This window comes from Lepidochelys kempii, chromosome 15 (genome assembly GCF_965140265.1).
Source record: "Lepidochelys kempii isolate rLepKem1 chromosome 15, rLepKem1.hap2, whole genome shotgun sequence".
In the NCBI taxonomy this organism is placed as follows: domain Eukaryota; kingdom Metazoa; phylum Chordata; order Testudines; family Cheloniidae; genus Lepidochelys; species Lepidochelys kempii.
This window is the reverse complement of record NC_133270.1, coordinates 2,220,470-2,245,711: the sequence shown is the minus strand read 5'-3', so window position 1 is coordinate 2,245,711 and position 25,242 is coordinate 2,220,470. Positions and strand designations below refer to the sequence as shown.

General features: G+C 53.5%; 1 protein-coding gene across 4 annotated transcripts in view; it reads left to right on the top strand.

Moving 5' to 3' along the window:
* GAS2L1 (growth arrest specific 2 like 1) overlaps positions 1-21,496 on the top strand; it is a 35,776-nt gene extending 14,280 nt beyond the window's left edge. For 3 of the 4 annotated variants that reach the window (XM_073312850.1, XM_073312848.1, XM_073312849.1), the window contains 4 exons: positions 5,503-5,610; positions 11,503-11,599; positions 12,264-12,696; positions 18,359-21,496. In XM_073312850.1, coding sequence (XP_073168951.1) covers positions 5,503-5,610; positions 11,503-11,599; positions 12,264-12,696; positions 18,359-20,006 — 2,286 coding nt within the window. In that variant the 3' untranslated portion in view covers positions 20,007-21,496. The remainder of the gene's footprint in view (positions 1-5,502; positions 5,611-11,502; positions 11,600-12,263; positions 12,697-18,358) is intronic. The other variant, XM_073312851.1, reaches the window with a different exon arrangement.
* Positions 21,497-25,242: the final 3,746 nt, after the last annotated feature.

The window sequence follows — 25,242 nt, the reverse complement described above, 5'->3', positions numbered from 1 at the left end:
GGGGTCCATTCAGTCTGTGCCACCCTGAGAGTGGCTGGGAGGGAGCTGGGTACCCAGGGCAAAGTGACAGTTCCTGGGCTTCTCTCTTTCCTTCTGTGCTCTCCCTTTGCAGTGAGTCTCAGGCCCTTGTGGGGGAGGAGGCGGGTTTAGTGTCTCTGCCACGTGGAAGTAGCTAAATCACTGCTTCCCGGCAGCCAATTGTACTCTGAGTTTGTCACCATGAAACCTTCATTAAGCTGGAAAAGGTACTCTGGATTTACAGCATGGAAAGTGTGACAGGTCTGGCTCCTTCCCCACCTGGCGAGACACATGCTGCACTACTGAGAAAGCAGCCAGCTCTGGGGTGGAGTGCAGCACACTAGTATGCGTGAGGGTGACCACTCACCAAGGTCACTGGGGCCTGTGTGGGAAGAGCCACGAGCTATTTAACATCCTCCAGAGCAGCTGGTTCCTCTGGCATCAAAGGCTGAGGGTCTCGGCTGAAAGAGTCCCAGACAGGAAACTGCCTATGACTTCATGTGGGAGCCTTGGCTGAAGGGAAGGAGTCCATGCTCCCAGGGGTCTCCAGCCTGGGGGTGGCGGTACTAAGCCAAGCCCTCAGGGGACGAGTATCTCTTAGGCATTCAGGCTCTTGCGCCTGTTTGTCTGGGCACCCAAGTGGTCCTCGCCTTGGCTCATGGCTTGCTCCTCAGACTGTCAACAACCTAATTTAGAAGCATTATGGGCTCCGAAGGGAGCCCCGTCTGGCTATTAGACCTGAGCAAACACGGTAACTGGCTCAGGGCGGAGGGCGGCCCCTAGAATTGGCGTTGAACCGGAAGTTGCAGGTAGAATTCTGCCAGCACGGCTGAGTCTTGCCAGGGTGGGGGCAGTAGGGCCAGACCCCAGTGATGTTCCCATGTACTTCGCACCCCAGATGCTGCCAGGGGGTGGGGGGGGCTGTGAACCTTCTGGCTAAGCAGATCTGCATTTGGGGGTTGTGACACACCCCGCCCCCGCCCCCCCCCCGAACGTGCTGGGAAATCCAAGTCCAGTTGTCACTGCCGCAGGTCAGTGGGCAAGTGGCTGGGAATGGGAAGCGGGTGGTAGTGGGGAAGAACCCTCTTCTTGGGACTGAAGTGAATGATCCCGAAGAGCTGCAATCTAGAGGGAGGAGGGCCCTGGTCTGAGTGGAGCTCCCCAGAGGAGAGGAGGACCGATCCCACTGTGTTGCATCAGCCCTGCTGCTGAGGTGGTACAGAGGCGCCCCCCACCCGCCATGGGCCCTTCCTCGCTGCTGAACTTCCTGGCTTTGTGGGACACAAGCTGCCCCCTGCGTTAATTCATACATGGTGCTGGGGCTAAGTTGTAGCTGCCTGCGGCCAGGAGGATTTTGGTCCCATTTGATCTGAGTGGTAAGAAATCTGTTTTGTGTTACATGTCACAGGGCTCCATCCCCCCGTGTGGAAGATGACAGCAGACTTCACCCTGGGTTCTGGGATCTGTCTCGAAGGGTCTATAAATACCAGCCTCTCCCTGACGCTCTGGCTCTGGCCCGGAGCCGACAGCTGTTGAGGGCCAGTCCCCATGGCAGTGCTGGGACGCTTGCCTTCCCGGAGGACGCCCAGCCAGCCAGCAGTGCCACATGTGTGGGCTGAGCCGGCTGCAGTGTAATTCCGTTGTGGAGAGGGAGGGCTGGGCTGGGGGTGGCCTGGAGCCCCACAGCTCACCGCCTCCAGCTGTGGCCCTCTGCAGCACGGGGGATTAGATGGCGCTTGACAGGGGATTTTCTCTTAATTTCCTGTGTTCAGCAGTGAAGCTTTGTCTATCTAGGTACTCACACAGCCGCCCAGTGGCCTCCCTGCACCTGCCAAGCCTTTAAAAATAGAACAACAGTTTCTCCCTCCCTTCCACCTTGCTTAGTGCACCATGCTGAAACTGACAGGAAAGCTACAGCCTGACCTCTGCTGGGGTTGCCCTGACTTCAGCAAACCGACGGCAACCCGTAGTACAAACCGGCAAGGGTGCTAAGAGCCAGTTTGTAGCAGCACATCCTGCCCTGGTTTCAAGCAGCGGTAACCTTCCCTGGCGCACAGGGTAGCGTTAGCAGGACTCTGCCCTTCTGCCTTGGTGCAACTAGATCCGCTACAGGTCGCTGGCTGGAGGCTCCGGTGTAGACACGGCTGTGGTCCGAGAGCTGAGTTGGTTTCTGAATTCAGCAAAGCTCTCTCCTGTTGCGGGGAGCCCTTTCAGTGGGGGAAGTGCCAGACAAAACTCCCCCTGTTGTTCTAGTGGAATGCAGCTGTCACGGTGGTGATCAATCAGCCCCATGGTGCGCACTTCCATCTGGAGGACAGATGCTCCCCCCCTCCCCATATAGGCCAATCTGGGAATGGTTCCACCAGTGCTCGCAGTAATTCTACACTGGGCTGCAGGAGCGGGGCAGCAGTGCTGGCTGTTCCTCCCCCACGGGAACTGTCCCTCCCCGGTGCTGAGCTCTGCGAGCTGGGATTCCAGATGGAGGAGAGGTTTGCAAGTCCTGAGGCGAGAGGGACTCCATAGGTCCTGTCATGTCTCACTGGAATGCCACGGGCCCTAGCATGACAGTATGGAGTCAGGCTCAGTGCTTTGCATTGCTAATTAGCAACAAAATCCCTCTGCTCCGTGTGCCACGATCTGCTCCCAAAGGGTCGTCAGTTTCTGGGCAATGATGGTTGCTGTCCCTTACATTTTCCCAGGGGAAGCTGCACCAGGAAGTAGTGGTAGCCAGGGTAAATCAGAGAACCTGCTGCAGACGCTTGATGGCAGGCTGTGTTGATTGAGACAGAGGCCCTTCCTGTGGTGGGATTGCTCAAGTTGCAGTGGGGGAGGTTTAGTTTGGATATTAGGAAAAACTTTTTCACTAAGAGGGTGGTGAAACACTGGAATGCGTTACCTAGGGAGGTGGTGGAATCTCCTTCCTTAAAGGTTTTTAAGGTCAGGCTTGACAAAGCCCTGGCTGGGATGATTTAGTTGGTGTTGGTCCTGCTTTGAGCAGGGGGTTGGACTAGATGACCTCCTGAGGTCCCTTCCAACCCTGATATTCTATGATTCTTATCTGTGTTTTTGTTCGAACTCAGCCCATTTCCTAGCTGAGTGATTTAGGTAAACTGCATCTTCCAGCTCAAAATCCCCAGGTACCGGTGGTTGGGGCACTTTAAAGGTGACTGGGCTCATCTGCCTGAGAACACTGCACTTAAACCAGCGCACTTAAACTGCTGCCAGCCCCTGTGTGGACACACTTACTTTGGTGTGAGTGCCTTATTTCAAGGTAGCGGGAGTCAATTATGGATATGTTTAAAGCTAACTGAAAGCAGAGTGGCACCAGTTTGCACTAGTCTAGCTAAATTGATTTTACAGGATTGCTGTCCCCATGTGTTCCAAAATCCTGAGCTGGGGTCTCCAAAGCCCCTGAGGTTGTCTTGAAAGTCATACAATTATTTAAATATTGTGGCCTGTGTCTTTGCCTCCTGGTTTGTGGAGCCTTTGGGTCACATCCAGATCACATTTTCAAGCTTTTTCTCCAACATGCTGACATCTGGAAACTTACATTTTTGTTTTATTAACTGGAACCTGAGATTCTCATGTAATCATGGGATTCCAGGAGCTTGAGTGTTAAGTAAATATCAAATACGGTGAGACCTTTGATAACATGGCAAGAGTGGCCAATACTGGATTGAAGCCTGCGTGTAGACAAGGCCTTTGTTAGCAATACAGCACCTGTTGCCCTTTCGGACAGCATCTAAGTGCTCAGACTGTGTATCTTCTGAAATTCTCCCAAAAAGCAAAAGCAGGAGAAACGAGCAATCCTGTCCTGAGATCTCTAACAGCAAATATGAGCTGAACGACCCTATCATTATCCAGCATGAAGAAGCTGGAAAAATCCAACCCAATTAAAAGAATCATTTGCAAGCCACCGTTGAGCGACGGAGCAGTGACCAATGTGGCTGTGGTGAGTAGTAGCATGGAGAGACCAGATTGGTTGGAAATAGATCGATTTGTGGCTGGGGATGATTCCTCAAGACCGTTAAAGCCTGGGGGGAGGGCGGAAAGGGAATGAAATGGAGAGCTGGATCTCCAGGAACCTTGTCCCCACACAAGCCTTCCTGGAACTCACTCCTTTCAGCTTGGCGTAACCAAGGCGTCCAAGGGTCACCAGAGCTAATGCGTCATGGGCAGTTTTCATAAAGGAGGCGCTAGACTTTGCACAATGTGTCCATTTCCCATTCCTGGCTGTCCCTGGCTTGCTTGGCTGCCTTCCACCTGTTGTGAGGTTAATATTTTTTGTAACTCTTTGTTCAGGAGCAAAAGAGCTGAAGCTGCAGGATCTCTGCCTTTTTATCTGTTCTAAACTTGTATTTGTGTGCTGGGTTTGGCTGCTGAGCACTTTAACCTTGGCTTCCTCCCTCCCTGCTGGTGCTCGTGAATGGGCCCTGTGTGTGTATGTGAGAGAAAGTGTAAGTGGTGGGAATTAGGGGCACAATGTCTGTGCTGCTGTCCAAAGCAATTTGTATGAGAAGGCATGGAAAGTGCTGAGCATGCTTGCCAGGCTCCCAAACAACAGATGCAGTGTCGTCAACTCTACCATGATTTTTTTTTTTAAGTGCCAGTCTCCCAATATTTGATGCTTTACTTAAAGCCCCAGCTCCTGGAGTCCTGTGATTACTTGAGACTCTCAACTTCCACTTAAAAGAAAATTAATATTAAATAGCCCCTCCCAGCCCAGTTGTGTAGATGTTCTCTGAGTCTCTGCTTGTGTCCTGTCTGTGTAAGGGGGTGATAGCCCTGTCTATGCCACTGGGCTGCTGGGAGGGTGAATCCATTCAAGGTGTTGAGGTAATGGGGGCTCCGATGTGCCCCTTGGGTCACTAGAAGGTAGTAGATTTGTAACCCTCTCACGCACCATGGCTAACATGGGCTCCCTGGTACAGTGACAGCGCTGGGGTGGTTCAGCACGGGATCACCGTGCCCACGCCAGGGTGGTGCAGCACTGCTTTGTTTGCTTAGAAGAACTCTCTGTCCAAAAGAAGGTGGCCTGCCAGCCTGGGTCCTCCTCGCCCGCAGACTGAACCCAGAGTCCTATCCAGGCAAGCTGAGAAACCCGACCTGGCTCCCTTTCCTCCCTGGCACCACATCCGCAATCTGCTCCAGGTCTCCGAAATCAGCCTGGGTTACTCCCGCCCAGGGCCTGTAGCCAGAGTCACTTGCAGGTGGGTGCGGGGCTGTGGCCCTCCTGGGGGTGCTCGTGGCTTGCTCTTGATGGTGGCTCCGGGTGTCACTCAAGAAGACAGACTCTTGCTGTGTATGGCTGGGAGTCCGGTCACCTCCCAACTCCCTTCGGGGGTGGGACTAGATGACCTCCTGAGGTCCCTTCCAACCCTGATAGTCTATGATTCTATGACCTCCTGGTTCTGCTGTGGGCTGGGGGTTCATCTCCTGTATGTGGCACTGACCCTTAATATTTTAATTTCCTCCTTCTCTTAGGTGCGAGAGATTCTGGGCTGCTGTACCTGCCCCTCTCAGTTTCCCATGATCAAAGTCTCAGAGGGTAAATATAAAGTGGGAGACTGCAACGCGCTGATCTTTGTTCGAGTAAGATCCTCCACAGCCCCATTTCCTTTCTAACCCGCCCCATCTTCTCCCCACACCCCTGCCTCTTCTCTGTCGAGGACTAGCTGGTCCCCAGCAATAATAGAATGCCAGTCTCCCTCCTCTCTTCCCTAGACATCGCTATGAGAGGTTGTGGGCATGGGGAGCTCTGTTGTCTAGTGGCCGGAGCAGAGGACGGGAGCCAGGAATTCCTAAATTCTAATTTCGGCTTTGCCATGGGCTCGCTGGGTGACCTTATGGCAAATTGCCAGTCCTATGAGCCCAACAATAGGGATCCTAATACCCAACCCACTTCCTGGGGAGAGGCTGTGAGGGTTGGTTAGTATCTGCACCGCACGTAGCAGCTGTCAAGTGCTCCGTATTACTGTTCTGCTCTGGTAGCTGCTGGACTAAGGGGGATGCCAGATAACGCTTGAAGTTTTGTCTTTGTCATGGGATCTCTTAGCCTGTCATAATTCATGTGGTGGTTCTTTGCTGGCCACGATCCCCTGTCCTGCTAAACACTTGATTTGCAGTAGTTGGAAAGGTGCCATTGGTTCTACATGGCTAACCACATCCAGGTTTATTTCCTCCCCAGTGCTGCCCAGTATTGCCTTTTTGACTGGCATTAGAGCTTGCAGTGATGCTGAGGGTGATGTGGCTTGGGGGCAGCAGGAGAAATGTTAGCACGCTGGGCTTGAGTGGCCTGTTTCAGCAGCTTGGAATAGAGGAGATCACAGGGTACAGGCCTCTAAGGGTTCTGGTGCCATGCTGCCTTCTTGGCATGAGCAGAGCTCTTCACAGCTGATGGCCATCAGAGCTGGCTGGGTTAGGGCTGTACAGACCCAAGCCTCACGATGCCAACCCAGAAGGGGCCTGCACTCTGGCAGTCCATGCCTAACGTGCCAGGAGAAGGCTGGCCGCTTCTCCCATGAGGCCAGTCCCCTTCCTGCCTCCATCTCCGCACTTCATGGGCTTGAGTGGGTAGGTGCGTTGCCCAGCAGGAACATTATCACAGCTCAAGGTCACACACACAGTCTGTAGCAGAGCTGGGAATGGGCCCTAGATGTTCTGAGTCCCAGCTCAGGGCCGGAACCACAAGAACCCAAAAGCTATGCCCGGCCCCTGCACATGGATACAGAGTATCAAAGGCAGGAAGGGCCTCTGGAGGAGTTGGGATTCTGGACATAGAAATCAGCAAACCCCGTGCCCCCTCCCTGTGCCTCAGTTTACCACCTATAAAATCAGGATAGTGACATTTCCTTTTTCCTGCCCCTTGTTTTGTCTGTTGAGAGAGTATAATCTCTGAGCAAATACCCACCCTGTACTACGTGTGCTAGAGATCCTAACACAATGCACCTGCCATCTCCAAGACAGCCAAGAGCTAATGCAATACAAATAATAAGTACTAATTTAGGGTTCATTAAATAACTTCTCAAACTGGTAATTTTTTAAATAAAACCCTCTTTGCATTATTCACAACACCTGAAATTATTAAACCTGTGAGACTATCCCAAATCTTAAATACTTCTCTCTCCTCCCCTACCCCCACCCCTGGTTTTTTTTGCCCTTCAGTTTGGATGAGAAGAAGAGAGTGGTTAGTGTCTTGTTCGGTCAGTTTCCTCCCATGCATTCGCCTAGGCCAGTGGTTCTCAACCAGGGGTACTTCGAGGTCTTTCAGGGGGTACATCAACTCATCGAGATACTTGCCTCAACAGGCTACATAAAAAGCACTAGCAAAGTCAGTACAAACTAAAATTTCCTACAGTGACTTGTTTATATTGCTCTATAGATTATACACTGAACTGTAAATACATTTTATATTCCAATTAATTTATTTTATAATCCTATAATCAGTAATAGTGGCCATGACACTTTTGTATTTTTATGTCTGATTTTGTAAGCAAGTAGATTTTAAGGGAGGTGAAACTTGGGGCTACACAAGACAAATCGGACTCCTGCAAGAGATACGGTACTCTGGAAAGGTTGAGACCCCCTGGCCTAGGCTGCCACACAGGGCAGGTATATATTTATGTCAAGAGTATTCATGGAAACTTTTGAACCGCCATGAAAAACTTTTCTGTTAATATGGCAGAAACCCTGATTTTTGAGGCCTAAAGTCCCTAGCTTGGGGTGTTGAGTCACACGGTAGCTTGATCTTCAGATGGCTGCTACCTGTCAGAGTAACTCTTGTCTAGGATTTTAGCCACTGATGTATCTGCTCTGGTCCAAGCCCGCATCTAGCGTAGACCTGATTTGCTTTGATGGCTAAAATCCCACTGTCGACAAGACCGTAGTTATCTCTTTCAAAAAACCCAAAGCACTTGACAGAGAAAAGCTCTTACAGAAGGGGAAACAAAGTTACAGAGGGATTAAATGACTTGTCCAAGGTCACACAGCAGATCAGTGGCAGAGCCAGGGATAAAACACAGGCCTCCTGACTCCCAAGTCCAGTTGTCTGAAGCACACTGCTTCCTATCTTTCTCTTTCTATCTCTCTCTTTATCATAGAGGTCTATAAAATCTTGAGTGGTGTGGAGAAAGTAAATAAGGAAAAGTTATTTACTTGTTCCCATAATATAAGAACTGGGGGCCACCAAATGAAATTAATGGGTAGCAGGTTTAAAACAAATAAAAGGAAGTTCTTCTTCACTCAGCGCACAGTCAACCTGTGGAACTCCTTGCCTGAGGAGGTTGTGAAGGCTAGGACTATAACAGGGTTTAAAAGAGAACTGGATAAATTCAGGGAGGTTAAGTCCATTAATGGCTATTAGCCAGGATGGGTAAGGAATGGTGTCCCTAGCCTCTGTCTGTCAGAGTGTGAAGATGGATGGCAGGAGAGAGATCACTAGATCATTACCTGTTAAGTTCACTCCCTCTGGGGCACCTGGCATTGGCCACTGTCGGTAGACAGGATACTGAGCTGGATGGACCTTTGGCCTGACCCAGTATGGCTGTTCTTATGTTCCCCCATCCCTCCTGTCTCAGTGTTTCCTTTCCAGTCTCTTCTGTCTCTTGATACTGGTTCTGACTGTGTATAGGTTTAGATCATCACTACATTATCTTCTCACTCCGTAATACATGGGCTGAGAATGACTAGCCTTTCTTGTAGTTAAGGTACCATGCGGGCTCTCATTTCAAACGGGATTTCCATTTCCTAATCCCTGGGACTAGTTATTCGCAAATCCACCATTGTATCTCTGAGATCACGGCATGCCCCATCCCAGAGGGAGTGCTGAGCTGTTTGGGGAGGAGTTGAAATATCTGGGCACCTGCAGGATACGGGGTTGCAAATTTCCCCTGGCAGTGAAATGCCTCCCACCCCACTGACGCATTTAACGGGGTCTCCTAAGAGTGGACTCTTGGTGTTGCAGCACGTAGTACAGCCAGGGACATCTGGAGTGAGTTTAAGGGAGAGAACTAGGCTTTGAGTGACCCCTGTCTTTTGGGGTTTGGAGAGCAGCTGGCCCTCCCATACTTGTAATGCATCCTGTGTGCTGCAGAAACAAGTCCACTTACGCAGTGCTGGTTCATTGGGGACCCCGTTCTTCAGGGAAACAGGGTTTTTGGCCCTTGAAGCTGAACTGCAAAAGTAACATGGGTAGTTTAAAAACTTCAGCTCTAGCAATTCTGCAGATTTGAGAGCTGCAGCTGCCCTTGCACTCGCACTAAGTATTTGCATCTCAAGTCCAGCAAGTCCCTGTATCGGGGTTCATGTTGGCCTCCCTGAGCACCGTGGGGTTTGAAGACTGGAAGGAAGCGAATGGTGTACCAATCTGTAAAACGGAAAATGGGACAACTCTGGTAATTATAGGCCTGTCAGCCTGATGTTGCACCCAGCCAGGTAATGGAGTGGCTGATACAAGACCTGATTAATATAGAATTGAGTTTACAGATGACACAAAAATTTGGGTTAGTCGTAAATAATGATGAGGACAGGTCACTGGTTCAGGGAGATAGGGGCCAGAGAAGAGCCACGAGAGTGATTAAAAATTGGAAAACCTGCCTTACAGTGATAGACTCAAAGAGCTCAATCTATTTAATTTAACAAGGAGAAGGTTAAGGGGTGACTTGATGACAGACTATAAGTACCTACAAGGGGAACAAATATTTAATAATGGGTTCTTCAATCTTGCAGAGAAAGATCTAACACAATCTAATAGCTGGAAGTTGAAGCTAGAAAAATTCAGTTTGAATATAAGGTATAAATTTTTAAGTGAGAGTAACTAGCCATTGGAACAATTTACCAAGAGTTGTGGTGGATTCTCCATCACTGACCAGTTTTTTAAATCAAGACTGGATGTTTTTCTAAAAGCTCTGCTCCAGAAATTATTTTGGGGCAGGTCTCTGACCTGTGTGATACAGGAGGTCAGACTCAATGGTCCCTTCTGGCCTTGGAATCTATGTATATTAGCAAATTTGCAACCTTCCTGAGACGTAGGGAAGTATTATTCCCCTTTTGCAGATTGGACCTGAGACACAGAGAGGGAAGTGACTTGCCTAAGGTCATACAAGAACTCAGCGGTGGAGAGCTGGGAATTGAAGACCGATCTGCCGAGTCCCAGTTCTGTGCCTTAACTACACGACCTCCTTGCTGTAGGTGGCCCTAGGTCCTGTTGCTGCAAAGTACATGTAAACGCAGGTCTCCGTAGCTACGTATGGGGAGGATTAAGAAGTGCAGTCTAGTGGTGAAAGCTCAGGACTGGGAGTGAGAGCCTATGGAGTTTTGTGCCAGAGCTGGGATTTGAAAACCTCTGTGGCTTTGAGCAAGTCACTCGCTCAACTACTCACCTTGTACCTCAGTTTCCCCATCTGTAGAACAAGCCTAATGTTTGGTATAGTGAATGGATGGTGGGGAGTGCCAAGCAGGGTGACCCTGTATAACAGTCAGTCGCAAAGCTGCTGCTGACAGCTCAGCGGGAGTTACGACCAGCCCTCCCCACAGTAACCGACTGTAATAGCCCAAACAGGATGGGGATTTCCAGTGAGGAATGCATGGCAGGAAGCGAAATCTTGAACCAAGCTGTTTCCTCCACACCCTGAAAAAGACCAGGGGAGGATAGGTGTAGTAACACCACCGTGATCAGGGATCTTTTCCTTGAGACTTTAGGCGTTATTTAAACGAGAGCGTTACCATCCAGCGAGGCTAGGTGTTGGTGGGTCTAACAACCTGTGCTGTGATCTCATCTGATTTCACAAGCTAAACAGAGTTGGGCCTGGTCAGCATGTGGATGGGTGACCTGGAAGGGACCCCCAAGTGGTGCTGAGGTGTCAGCATTGAACCAAGGCCCTGTTACGGTGTTAGTGGGTGCTGTGCTGTTCGAGGTGCCAAGAGGCAGTACAGTCTGCAGGACTCAGGAGGTCCTAGGTTCTAGTCCCAACTCTGCTACTCTTTCGCTGCGTGGCCTTTGGCAAGTGAGGGAAACTGAGGCCTCTCTGTAAAGAGGGGACGGTAATAGTGCTGTGACATAGGCAAGTATAATTCAGGGTTAATTAGTTCAATGATTATAAAGTGCTTTGAACATAAAACACTATAGAAATAATCCCTGTAGTGCCCCAGCTAAATTCTAGCTTGAGTCATCACATTCTACCTCCCTAAATTCCTGCTGCAGCTTTAATTGGATACAGCATTCTTTTGCACTTCCTGTTGTGCCGTGTTATGTTTGGTTGCTGTGCGCTGCCAGGTTACACCCCAGAAGTGGCTGCATATTTGCAGTGGATGTAATGGTTCCTCTAAAGTCTGACTGGTAAAACCTGACGTAGTAATCCTGTAAGCAGTGAGTTAGTGCTTGCTTGGAGAGAGAGGGAGCAGTGTGGCTCCGAGGCAGGCATGGGTGTGCCAGCTGGCTGAGCCACAGTGACCCTGACGGGCGTTGTTTCTTTGGTGCCCTGCCAGGTGCTGAGAAGCCACGTGATGGTGCGAGTAGGTGGTGGATGGGATACCCTGGAGCACTATCTGGACAAGCACGATCCCTGCCGATGCGCTTCCCTCTGTGAGTGTGTGGGAAGAGGACTCGTCCCTTCCAGCAAGTTACCAGAGGGGCAGGGGCCAGAGAGACTCCCCCACCCCATGCTCACAGTGCATGCCAGTCACTTTCACTCCTTTCCAAGGGAGCCTCATCTGTGGATGAGTTTTCTTGGGACACTGCAGCAGACCCTTCTACCACCCCGAGTCCCTTTAGTTGGTTACTGCTCCTTGCACCTTGCTCCTCCGAGCCTACAGAGGCGAGCCTGGTTGGCCCATGCTGGCCTGAGAGGAGAGGACCTTGCAGCGCTGCAATAGCGACCCCTCGTGACTGACCATTGGCCTCCATGGCAGAGGCTCTGGTCCCATCAGTAGCACCAGCTCCTTCCCAAGGCTAGTTCCCTTTCATGCTCCCTCTGTTCTCTGGGACCAGGGCTTCGTCTCTGGCCCAATCCTGCTACATGTACAGCTCTCCTCATCCGCTGGGGCAGCGCTGGAGGATCGAGCAGGACGAGGTGATGGGGAGGCAGCAGGAAGGCCCAGCGGGGAAGGGAATGGCTGCCTGTTAGCAGCCGTCCTGAGGGAGGGTCATGGGGAGTGTGAGGAGCCCATTGATCCCGGCCAGGCCCCCGTGAGCTCCGCTGCAGTGTCTTCCCTGAGCCGACATGCTGATGACTGTGTTCCCTCCACAGCGCATCGTCTAATGCAGACACGTGCCCTGGGCGTTTCCCCTCAGAAGATGGCATCTCCTAGCAGCTTCTCTCCCAGCCCCCGAGCTGCCAGCCCCAGCTCCCAGCGCCACTCGGAAGGCATGAACCCCAACCGGCCCATGGAGACCCTCCGCACAGTGGATAAGCGGCTCTCAGCTGGTGGGGACTTGACCCAGGCCAAGATGGACCGGTCTGGCCGTCTGGCCAGGGGAGCAGGAGATCTGTCTGTCCAATCAGACTGCTCGCGGCAGATCCCCAATGTGGCATCGCATGCCAGGCAGGAGAAGCTGGAAGGGCTCCCCCCAAGGGCTGGCACAGTCCCCTCATCTGGCCAGAGCTCCTCCAGTCCCTTGAGGACCTCCACACCACTGGCCCACCGCGACGTATCTGAGCCGAGAGCTTCAACCACTCTCAGGTAGCATGTGCCAGGCGATGCCAAGCAGGCCCTGCGCCCTCCACCCGTCTCTGCATCCTTAGGCCACCTGACTTGGCAAAACTTAGGGGATCTGGGAGAGATGGCTCTTGGTGTGTTCATACCCAGGGAATGGAACAGGGAAATGCTTGGTAGGGAGGTGTCCTTCGATGTCCCCGAGTTGGCAGAGGCTGTGGGTGTGGGCAAGGTGCAGGTTATGTCCCCAGAGTACAGACGTGGCTGGGGATCTTCTCTCCCCCTGTGCAATACAGCCAGAATTCACCCCCTGCCTTGCAGGGCAGTGAGACCCACACATGGCGTGTCTTGGGACAGGGTGCCCCCCAGCTCCTGAAGGTAATAGACTGCCACCCTATTATGCCACGGGCAGACTCGCACTCCCCATCTCTGTGCACTGAGAATCCCCTGCACTGTCCTGGGGCAACTGGCTCTGTCCCTCCCTAACCCTGGGGCATCAGGGGGCCTTGCTCCCAGGGGTGTGTCTGGGCCCCAGCCTGGCACTCTCAGGGGAGGAGCGATGCAGCATCTCCAGTCTTCTGGGCACGTTTTGCTGCCAGCCCTGGAGGAGGGGCTGGGGCAAGGTGGGTGGGGGTGACATGGTGGCTGCCCAGCCACCCCAATATTCTGGGGAAGATAGGGTAGGTAGGGGTGGGGTGGTTACTTGAGGGAGGGGGGACTCCAGGCTCCTTGTAGGCAGGAGGGTCTCTGTGTCAGAGGGGAAAACCAGCCCCGCTCCCGCCCCGGTCCTGGGGGTGGGTGTCACATCCTGCCCCTCCCAGAGGAAGAGTTCCTCCTTCCCCAACCAGCCTGCTCAGCCAGCCGGCCACTGACTCACTCCCTGGGAACCGCTGCAGGATGCGGGAGGCGAGCAGCTGCCAGCCACCGTGGCAACCACTTCCCAAACTATAACAACTTCTTGAGGCCAAGCGCTCCCCCTGGGCACCTTCCAGCCCCGCGCGGGCTGCTGGGGAAGGGAGGGGCTGTTGGTCTCTTGAAAGCAACATGCTCTGACCCTGTGGGTCTGGCTCCTGGGCTCTTGGTGAGGCTCCGCTCGATCCCGAGGCAAGGCAGAGACGTCTAGACCCAGATTCAAACCTTCCCTGGATGTTTGGAACTGGGCGTTGAAGCTCCCCGGGTGCGTTCTCTCTTCTAGCCCCCCACATGGCCAGCAGGAGCTGCCTGCCCCCCTTTGCTGCCCCGACCATCATTCTCTGCTCCCCTTTTGAGCAATGAGACACCCCCTTAACTCAGCTGTGTGCTGAACCAGGATCACCCTCCTGCCCCCTCCATGTCTGGAGCTGGCAACTGCAGGCCAGTTTGCCCCAAAGAGAATCCCATGGGACACTCCCAAGGTGCCTTGCTCTCTAGGCCAGTGGCTTTCAAACTGCGGGTCGCGACCCAGTCCTGGGTCATGGCATGTCTGGCACTGGGTTGTGGCGGTTCCGGTCAGCACCGCCATCTGGGCTGTTAAAAGTCCCGTTGTCAGTGCTGCCCGGCTAAGGCAGGCTAGTCCCTACCTGTGCAGTGCCTGCGGGTGAGAGCCGGGCAGAGCCGCTTGCATGCCTCCGTCTAGGAGCTGGACCTGCTGCTGGCCGCTTCCAGGGTGCAGCGCGGTTCTCACTGCCAGGACAGGCAGGAAGCCCCACCCCTGCTCTCCAACCTCCTGCCCCAGCCCTGAACCCCCTCCAAACCTGGAGCCCCCTCCTATACCCCAAACGCCTCATTCCCCAGCCCCACCCCAGAGCCCTGACCCCCTCCCACACCCTGAACCCTTCATTCCCGGCCCCGCCCTCCCACACCCCAAACCCCTCATCCCCAGCTCCACTGGGTTACGGGCATCAACAGTTTTCTTCAACTGGGTCACCAGAAAAAAAGTTTGAAAAGCACTGTACTAGAGGACCTGCCATCCCGTCAGAGTGGGCACAAAGCCATGGCAGTGTATCTTGGATTCCCAGGGCACAGGGATAGTGGGACCAGGGGCCGGGTCCACCACCTCTGCCCCCTCTCTTATGAGATTTGGGGTTTCTCTCCAAGGCCTAGTTCCGGGAGTCAGCATGTGAGGGGAGAATCTTGGCTTTCGCTTGATCGTAAAACCAAGTTTCTAGTCCCCGTGGTGGCAGAGAAGCTAGAAAACGTGACCCCTAACGGCTTAACACCAGAAGACAAAGGAAGAGCCCAGACATGTTCTCTCTTAGCATTGTGTGACTTCAGAACCAGTTCCTGGTGGTCTGGGGCCTGGCTCATCATTCTGGAGTGCTGGGGTTGGGAGTGCTGTGCTCTGACTGCCCACTGGTGAATCCAGCCCCTGGGGCCAAGGGACACCCATGGCAGGGCTTCCACAATACTGGGCCCACAGGAAGTTTATAGTGTCATGAAACCAAGTGCTCCTCCTCCCCACCAGCCAGGAGCTCACTTGCATTGTAGATCTATTCTTAGTTCTTGTTATCAGCTTTGCTCAGGATCAGCCTGCTGGCTTCCTGTTTTTGTGTGTGTGTGTGTGTGTCTAAGACAGACTCACCCATGCAATCTGGGATGTTAGAGATCACTACTGCCAAGGTATTTGTATTAAATAGCACCTAGCCGAGAGGGGACTCTATCGAAGTAGGCATTCTTGAAATGAGTTTTCCTTTTCCTGTTGCTAGAAACTTTCTCTAACTCAGAATTCCTCTTGGGCTGAATTCCACCCCCTCACCCCCACCCCCCAGCTCAAAGGTGAACGTTTCTGGAAAGCTTGAGCTCACCTATTTTTGAAGGAGTTATTTGAGCGTGGGATAAAAATACTCCATGTGCCATTCAGAACAGTTGCAGAGGTGGGACTCGAAAATAGCTGGAGTGAATGACTTAAAACTTGGCTTGTTTGATAGCCTCCTTCAGGTTTACAAAGCAAGCCAGGTTTGGAGGAGGTGGATTAAGTCGTAGGTGCCAACTCCATGGGTGCTTCGGGGCTCAAGCACCCACAGGCAAAAATAGTGGGTGCTCAACACCCAGGAGCCAGAGCTGGAGCGTGGAATGTGATGAGTTCTGTGCTGCTCACAAGGTCTACCCTTGGGGCAGGGAGTTTGTTTATAAACAGAGGCAGGGTGATTAAGATAACAAAAGGCTTGTCATTAAATTAAATTTAAGCATGCGTAGATGATCCTGAAAGCATTGCCAGGCACTCCAGTTAAAAGAGAGGACACAAAGGGTAGGAATAAATGGTCCATTTTCAGATTGGAGAGAGGTAAATAGCAGTGTTCCCAGTGGCTTTTACAGGGACCAGTCCTATTCAACATATTCATAACTGATCTGCAAAAAGGGGTACACAGCGAGGTGGCAAAGTTTGCAGATGAAACAAAATTACTCGAGGTAGTTAAGTCCGAAACAGACTGCGCAGAGTTACTAAGGGATCTCACAAAGCTGGGTGACTGGGCACTAAAATGGCAGACGAAATTCAGTGTTAAAGTAATGCACATTGGAAGACGTAATCCCAACTATCCATACAACATGATGGTGCCTAAATTAACTGTTACCACTCAGGAAAGAGCTCTTGCTGTCATTTGCACTACTCTGGAAGCACCATGTCTCCAGAGAACTGCAAATTCATAAGAATCCTTCTCACTGTTCCTGTATGATCCTGAACTGCGGAATGCTCATTCAGCAGCTTCAGAAGACTTAAAAATTATCCCCAGTCATCAATGGGACAGACCCAACTGAATATGTAGCTGCCCTGAACATGCATCAGGACAATACCAGGGAACTAGATGTGAATAACATTGCTGACCGTTGCATCCAGAAAGCTAGTGAGATGTAATGTCTTTAAACTGGGACATTAGTGAAGACCGCTTGGGATTGCAATGATTTTAATATGCTGTAATTCATGATAATGTAGTTCATAACAACTGAATCATTATTAAAATAGTAGAGAGACCAATGACAGACCCATTCAATAACTAGAATATGAAAGAAGTGTATAAATATGCTGAAAATAGCCCCCCCCCAATTGGCAGAGTGCCCCCACCCACACCCCCCAACACACACACCTCTTCAAGAGCGCCCGCCGGCAAAACCAAAAATCAGAGCCTGCAGGTTAAGTGTCTGTCTGTAGCTGTGCACATGCTGGTTTTGCACCTTCCTCTGCAGCGTGGGGCCCGGGTCACGTGCAGGTTTAAAGTCACGTAAATGGTGAATTCTCTGTAACTTGAAGTCTTTAAATCAGGATTTGAGGTGTCTGTTACAGCAGAGGGTGGGTGGGGTTCTGTGGCCCTGCAATGTGCAGGGGGTCAGACTACATGATCACAGTGGCCTTAAAGGCTATGAGTCTGTCTGGGGAGCAGTGTGGTCCCATGGACAGGATGCTGGGCTGGGACTGGGTTCTACTCCTGGCTCTACCACTGAGCTGTGGGATGACCTTGGCTGAGTCGCATCCGCTCTCTATGCCTCAGTTTCCCTTCTCACCATTGTCTATTTAGATTGTAAGCTCTTTGGGGCAGGATCTGCCTCACGTAGGTGTTTGTACAGCACCTAGCGCAATGATCCAGATCTTGGTTGGGTGCTGATGTAATAGTAAAATTTTAAAGGCTGCTTAGTTAGAGGCATTTGTTAGTGACAAAAGCCCTAACCTCCCCAAGCTGGGGGCTCTGCAGATGGAGGCTGTACGTGTTGCTAGTTGGATAAATCAGAAAGGTGGGTGGGGGATTCAGTGTAAGATGGAGGAATTGGAAGTCAGGAAAGCACAGTGGCTAAGGCTTTGCCCCAGGAAGATTAGCTGTGTTATGTTGCATCATTTGTATTCCTGTGTTAAATCTGGGTAGGAAAGGAAATGTGCCCCATTTAACATAGCAGGGGAAAACCTCCCCAGGCTGGAATGTGGAGCACTTGATTTCTGCATCCAGGTGAGCTGGGCTGTGTTGGAATGGACAGAGGGCTCTGTGAGATGCGGCTGGCTCCACTTGGGAGGGATCAGCAGAGAAGGGGCTGCTGTTATTCTGGGGCCTGTCTCTCTCTCTCTCTCTCTCTCTCTCTCTCTCTCTCTATCCCTTCTGAGAACGAAGCGCTCCGCAGGGCAGGTTGGTAGCCCAGGACGGAGAGGCTGGGCTCTGTGCTGCCGGCTGGGGAACTGGGGAGGGGAAAAGCTCCGGCAGATGTATCTGAGAACCGGATTTTGCTGTGGAGCCTCCTGAGGGCTGGGTGGGGGATGGTGCCGCTATTCGCCCTGGCAACTCTGTGCTAAAGCACTTACGCCTCTTGTTCAGCTTGTGCGAGCTGGGGCTTGACGCAGCACCAGCCTCCAGCCAGCTCTGCGGCCAGGCCCGATTCTGGTCTCAGGCCAACTCTAGCCCGGCTTGCTGCATTGCCCTCGGCAGGGTGAGCCCTAGGAGCCGAGAGTCCAAGGCAGAGCTGGGGCCTGGGTCAGAATGACAGGTCCCAGCACCCCCAGCTTTGGGGAGGGAGCTTTGTATCTCGGCTGAGGTGCCACCAGCCAGGGGGCTGGGGCCTGGACAGCTGCCCCGGCCCTGGCAGCCCACACTGTGCAGCAGGGGCCCCTGACGGGCAGTGAAATGTATTGTCTCCAGCAGGCTCTCTCCCTCCCCTCATGCAGTTCCTTTCCCCAGCCCTGGCCACAGATGGCGCTGACCTCCCTTCCTTCTTGTCCTCCCCTCTGTTTCAGACTTCGTGACCAGCTGCCCCCCAGAGCCAGACGCCTCTCCGGAGACAGTGACTCCTCCACGTCATCCACGCAGAGTGGCACCCTGGGCAGGAGGTGTGGCGAGGACCGTGCCTTGCGAACAGCCCGCAGGAAGGAGGTGGGGAGGCACATGCCAGAGGGGGCCCCCAAGAGTCAGCCTTCGAGCCGCAGCCAGTCACGGGAGCGCGGGGCCTTCTTGGAGCTGAGACCGTTGGTGGGGGCCAGGAGGGCAGAGCCAGAGGAGCGGAGCCGGCCTCGCCTGGTGAACCGGCCTGTCAGGCCCAGCCCCAGACCGCGGAGCCAGGGGAGAGGTGGCGGGGAGCCAGTACTGCTCATCAGCCGAGGGAAGGACGGGCAGCACTCCTGGGCACGGGCCAACAAGGTGAAGGAGAATGGCCAAGACTCTGGCCGAGCCACGAGCCCGACTCGCAGGCACCTCCCTCGGGGGAGCTCCAGGAGCCCTGCGCCCACCAGTCCCAGAGCGTCCCTTCCAGCCAACAAACTGGCAGAGCCCTCAATCCGGGCACCTCAGCAGACGCTGGGGTCTGTGAGGCAGTGGCAGGCGGGTGAGACTGAGCCAAGGGTCCCTGTGGGGGAGCGGCTCTCTGGGGAGACCCTCCAGGCCAGACAGCTGTCTGAGAGCTTCCGCCAGGAGCTGGAGGAACTGGCAGAGAGCTTCCGGACCCCTCTGTGCCTAGACCCCAGCCAGGAGCAGCAGCTGTACCGGTGCCTGGAGGAGGAGTTCCTGGCCAACTCCCGGATGATCGAGCTGGTCGGGGATGATGGGGAGCCCCTGGGCTGCGCCCACGATGCGGGGCAACTCCAGCAGACCACACCAGACCCAGGGGCCGTTGACTCTGCCTACTGCTCCTCCAGCTCCTCCTCCTCATCGCTGAACTTCTTCAGCAAGCACGGCTTCCAGGCAGACTTCGGTGAGCGGCCCAAAGACGACCCCAAGAGGAACCCCGCATCCCAGCGCCCATGGCCCTCCAACTGTAGCCCAGCCCACACTGAGTTCCAGAATGGCTCTGGCTGGAACTCCCACGTCGCCCTGGAGCCGGCCACATGCTGGAGGAAGCCAGCTCTCTCAAGTTCCTCTGATGAAAGTAACTACTACACAGCCTTGAATGACCTCCAGGAGGTGGCCGAGGGAGCAGAGGTCTCCAGTCCAGGCATGGATGCGGCCTGGACCATCTTGGAGCTTGCAGGCTCGGACACAGACTTGGGGCCCTCGGCCCCAGATGAGCTGACGGAGACCGAGGGGGACTCTGCGGTGGGGCCTGTTGGTGAGACAGCCCCAGATGGATTGCCGGATGTACTCCAGACACAGGAGGTGGTGCTGAGACAAAAGAAGTCCCCGAAGAAACCAGGCCGAGTGCCTTCCATCTACAAACTGAAGCTGCGGCCCAAGGCCAAGCCACGTGTAGACACTCAGCCAGATAAGAAGCCCTCCAAAATACCGACGCCGCTCAGCTACAAGACGTCCGGCACCTCACCCAAGGGGAGCCCTCCCAAGCGCCCATCTGAGCACAAGCCCTGGAGAGCTTTTCACAGCGTCTTCTCCTCCTTCATGGAGCCGCCGCAGGGCCAGATGGAGCCAAGAGGGCCAGACGAGGATGCCTGGGCATGATGGGCTGGTAGCACTCGTACAAGATGGAGGGACCAGCCTGTAGCATTCCCCACTGTTGCTCCCAGATCCCCATGTCCCACACCTGCTGCCTTGGATGTGCTGCTGTAGTGGCCCTGGCTTGCTGCTGCTGCTGGGAAGGGGTGGGTGGCCAGATGCCCCAGAGTTTTTTATTTTTGAAGATAGCTCTGGATGGAGCTTCCATTTGCAGGGCCAGACCCAGGGTCAGAGGAGGGCTGGGCAGCTGGGTGGTTTTGATTTTACTTGAGATCTCTTAAGTGAATTGACTTTTAGGGGGACGTTCCGGAGCCCTGGAGAAAGGCTAATGTAGTGCCCATCTTTAAAAAAGGGAAGAAGAAGGATCCTGGGAACTACAGGCCGGTCAGCCTCACCTCAGTCCCTGGAAAAATCATGGAGCAGGTCCTCAAGGAATCAATTCTGAAGCATTTCGAGGAGAGGAAAGTGATCAGGAACAGTCAGCATGGATTCACCAAGGTCAAGTCATGCCTGACTAACCTAATTGCCTTCTATGACAAGATAACTGGCTCTGTGGATGAGGGGAAAGTAGTGGACGTGTTGTTCCTTGACTTTAGCAAAACTTTTCACATGGTCTCCCGCAGTATTCTTGCCAGCAAGTTAAAGTAGTACGGGCTGGCTGAAATGGACTATAAGGTGGATAGAAAGTTGGCTAGATTGTCAGGCTCAACGGGTAGTGATCAATGGCTCCATGTCTAGTTGGCAGCCGGTATCAAGTGGAGTGCCCCAAGGGTCGGTCCTGGGGCCGGTTTTGTTCAATATCTTCATAAATGATCTGGAGGATGGTGTGGATTGCACCCTCAGCAAGTTTGCAGATGACACTAAACTGGGAGGAGTGGTAGATACGCTGGAGGGTACTGTTAGGATACAGAGGGACCTAGACAAATTAGAGGATTGGGCCAAAAGAAATCTGATGAGGTTCAACAAGGACAAGTGCAGAGTCCTGCACTTAGGACGGAAGACTTCCATGCACTGCTACAGACTAGGGACTGAGTGGCTAGGCAGCCGTTATGCAGAAAAGGACCTGGGGTGACAGTGGACGAGAAGCTGGATATGAGTCAACAGTGTGCCCTTGTTGCCAAGAAGGCCAATGGCATTTTGGGATGTATAAGTAGGAGCGTTGCCAGTAGATCGAGGGACGTGATCATTCCCCTCTATCGGGCATTGGTGAGACCTCATCTGGAGTACCGTGTCCAGTTTTGGGCCCCACACTACAAGAAGGATGTGAAAGAGTCCAGCAGAGGGCAACAAAAATTTATTAGGGTGCTGGAGACACATGACACATGACTGATGAGGTGAGGCTGAGGGAACTGGGATTATTTAGTCTGCAGAAGAGAAGAATGAGGGGGGATTTGATAGCTGCTTTCAACTTCCTGAAAGGGGGTTCCAAAGAGAATCTTAGAATATCAGGGTTGGAAGGGACCTCAGGAGGTCATCTAGTCTAACCCCCTGGTCAAAGCAGGACCAATCCCCAACTAAATCATCCCAGCCAGGGCTTTGTCAAGCCTGACCTTAAAAACCTCTAGGGAAGGAGATTCCACCACCTCCCTAGGTAACCCATTCCAGTGCTTCACCACTCTCCTCGTGAAAAAGTTTTTCCTAATATCTAACCTAAAGCTCCCCCACTGCAACTTTAGACCATTACTCCTTGGCCTGTCATCTGCTACTACCGAGAACAGTCTAGAGCCATCCTCTTGGAACCCCCCTAGGTCTAGAGGATGGATCTTTTTCACTAGGAGGGTGGTGAAGCACTGGAATGGGTTACCTAGGGAGGTGGTGGAATCTCCTTCCTTAGAGGTTTTTATGGTCAGGCTTGACAAAGCCCTGGCTGGGATCATTTAGTTGGGGATTGGCCCTGCTTTGAGCAGGGAGTTGGACTAGATGACCTCCTGAAGTCCCTTCCAACCCTGATATTCTATGATGCCTGCGGGTCTTAGACCTTCCTTGGTTTCAGACCAGAATTGTTGTGGGGGTCTGGGATTGAACACCCTCAGATGCCCTCTGGGTCTTCTGACCCCCAAAGTGCTTTGATCTCCAGCTCAGGGCACCCCATCATTCTGCGCTGAAACCCAAGAGGCTCTGTGGCCATTCTTCAGGGTTGTGATCGCTGTGGGGGAGGGCGTAGTGGATGGGGCACACCTCCTCTGAGCAGTAGCAGAGAGGGACTGAGCTGCACAGCAGAGTCTCCGAGGGGAAGGCAGTGCAGTTGGACTTTATTTGAGTTAGGGTTGTTTTCTATTGCCTCTGGGTTTGGGGCGGGCGGGGTGGAGGGAGGGTTAGCGAACTGTATTGCACATCTTTTCGGAAGCACCTACGGGGCCCCCAGCATTAAGTGACCCTGACGTACTGTATGTTTGTTAATAACATCTGTATTTATAGATAATATATTGAGTGTCTGTGTACATATAACTACTCTGCGTAGGCTGCTGCTTCCCTCGGTGTCATCAGCCCTAGGAACGTAGAGCTGGAACTGACCATAGAAGGACTAAGGCCAATAAAAATAATGACCCAACCCCCCCCGTGTCCTGTCTGTCCTGGTTTGTATATTGCCAGGGTGGGGGTGGGGTACTGGAAGAACTGGCCCTAGGACAACCCTAAAGGTGTAATCTAGGCAGGCTTCGGCCATGTCCCAAATCTACCGCCCCTCCCACCCATCAAATTGTTCTACCATCCGTGTTGTGGGGGGAGGGGGCATACTCCAGCCCAAGGGAGCTGGAAGCTTTGGGGATAATCCCCCATGTCATTTCTCCATCCCCTCCAGGTGCTGTTCCAACTTCTCCTCCTTAGCAGGGCTCTTTCCCTGCCAGGGGGAATCAGCACTAGGGCTGGCTGCTTCCAGGGCTCAGAACAGTGGTCTCTGCTGGCCAGAGGCGAGAACTACAGCAAAAAATAAAGTGATGGGGGGGTGGGGGGGGGAATTTATTTGCTGGGATAGAGGCCAGCATCTCAGGAGGGTCCTGCCTGATGCAGGCCAATTGCCCAACGTGTCCCATGCTGATCCTCCTCACCCACCCCAGCTTTCTGCCTCCCTGAGTCCTGCCTTGGCAGTCCTAGGTCGAGAGGAGATTTTTAAAACGTAAACTGGCAAGGGGCTGGGGGCAATGGGCGCTGGTCAGGGGGTAGAGGTCCTTCCACCACGCTCCTGGGCTCGGAAAGGCGAGTTGTGGATGCTACTATTAAGCCCGTGATCCAACTGCTGCTCCGAGAGCTGGAGTGTGGAACGAGTCCCCTGGGCGTGGGAGGGAGATGGGGGCCAGCTAAGGTGACCCTTCTTACGTGGCCATGGGAACACAAGTTCCATGGGTCAGGTCCCCTGCTGTGCCCTCCCAGAGAGGGAAGAACAGCTGGGCCTGACTATCAGACTAGCAGCCCTCATCTTCAACAAGGTGAGGGGGAGACCCCAAGAGCCCAGCTGCCTGGCCCCTTTTGTAGCTGACACCCCAGGCTGGAGGGCCGGGTTTGGAACCCCCAGTTCTCCCTCCACACACTGTAAAACAAGCGTTGTTGTGTCCCAGCAGGTATCTCACGGGGGGGGGCAGTTTGCGCTATTAGGAAAGTTTTCTTGGCGCTGTCCCTTGGGGGCGTGCACACCTAGAGCAGCAAGGGGCAGGGTGAGCAGTGCTTGCTGCCCTGGCTGTTTTGACCATGAGAAGCTCGTTCTGCCCATGCTAATGTTTGAAAGGGCAAGAGGCGCGAGGGAATCCTTGTACCTAACATCCTGACTTTTGTAATGACTCCCAAACACCATGCCTCTTGCCCCTGCCTTTTCTCCCAAGGATGGGGCTTCAGCCTGTGCCCTCCCCTCCCCTGAACCAAGCCATCCCATTTTAGGGGCATTTTCCCTGATAAGCCAACTAAATTTTCCACCAGCTGGTTATGCTATCTCCTCACCCCCTATTTTGAACCAGAGTAATCCTTAAACAGGAGCGATTAACAAACAAAAACTACAGCCACCCCCACTTCCCCCCGCAATCTAATAGGGCTTCCACCTTACTCAAGTCCCAGTCTTGTCTCCTTTGTTAACCAGGGTGCACATGGCCTGTGTCCGGCACACAGCTAGTGGCTGAAGAGTATATTGCAAGCAACATCTCATTACATCCCCCAAAGCAAGGTGGGATGCCCCGGCCCTCATTTCTGGTTTTGGAAGCCAGGCCCTAGAAATTGTGGGGAGTCAATGCCCAAGCCCCAATTGGCTCAGTGCCAGGTATGCTACAGCAGTGAGGGAACCAGCAAGCCCCAGAACAACAGACCTCCCCCCAAAGTATACCACAAGTCAAGGCGGCCAAACACACCCGGCTCCTGTAGCAGTTTTCCTGGGTTTGATGCTCCCCCTCTTCCCCTGAAAGTGCAGCAGTTTGGCTCCCGGGCGAGGAGCAGAGCATGAGAATAGCCCTTAGGAGGAGTGAGGGCCTGACCACAGGGGCTGGATGTCCAGCCTGGTGGAGGGAGGGGCCTGCAATGGGAATATTGGGGAGAGGGGCTGAACTTGCGAGAGTGGAGGATCTGGACCAGTTGCCCAGAATCGGGCTGGGGAGCATGATCAGGCCAAGGCTGGGAGCAGCTACTCCTAGTGAGAATGAGAGATGCTTTCCCCCGCCCCGGTCTCACTATCTCCTGCCTATCTATGACATGCTGCCTAGCCCCAAGGCCCCATGACCCTGTACCCCGCCGGCTCCCCCGGCCAGGGTCCCCCTGGGGACCGTGTTCAGTGCCGTGTGCAGTACATTTGGTTTCACACCCCTCCCCTCCCCAACCCCTTCGGCCCTCAGCACCACCCCAAACTGAGCTGCAGGCAGCTGGAAGGCGAGTCCAGCCCCCGGCCGAAGGGAGGGTCAGTCTGCCCCGCTGTGGAAACCAATCTAGAGGCCTGTCCCCATACCCGCATCTGTCATCGGGGTTGTTGTCAGCCCCTTAAAAACTACCCAGCTAGGCTGTGGGGGTGTAAACAACCAGGGTATTTATTAAAACCACCAACCGTTGGCAGCACGGGGAAGCCGAGGTGAACCAAAGGACTCGGAACCGGTGCTATACGGTGAGTAAAGGCCCGGCAGGGTGCGGTGACAGCGGGTACGTTCCCTCCCCTAGGATGGGGCCCAGGGACGAGGATGGAGGCTCCATGGACCACACCCCCCGCCTGGAGCTGCAGCTGCGAGGCCCCTCGCGACGCCAGGACAGCTCCGGCCTCGGCCAGGAAGGTGGAACC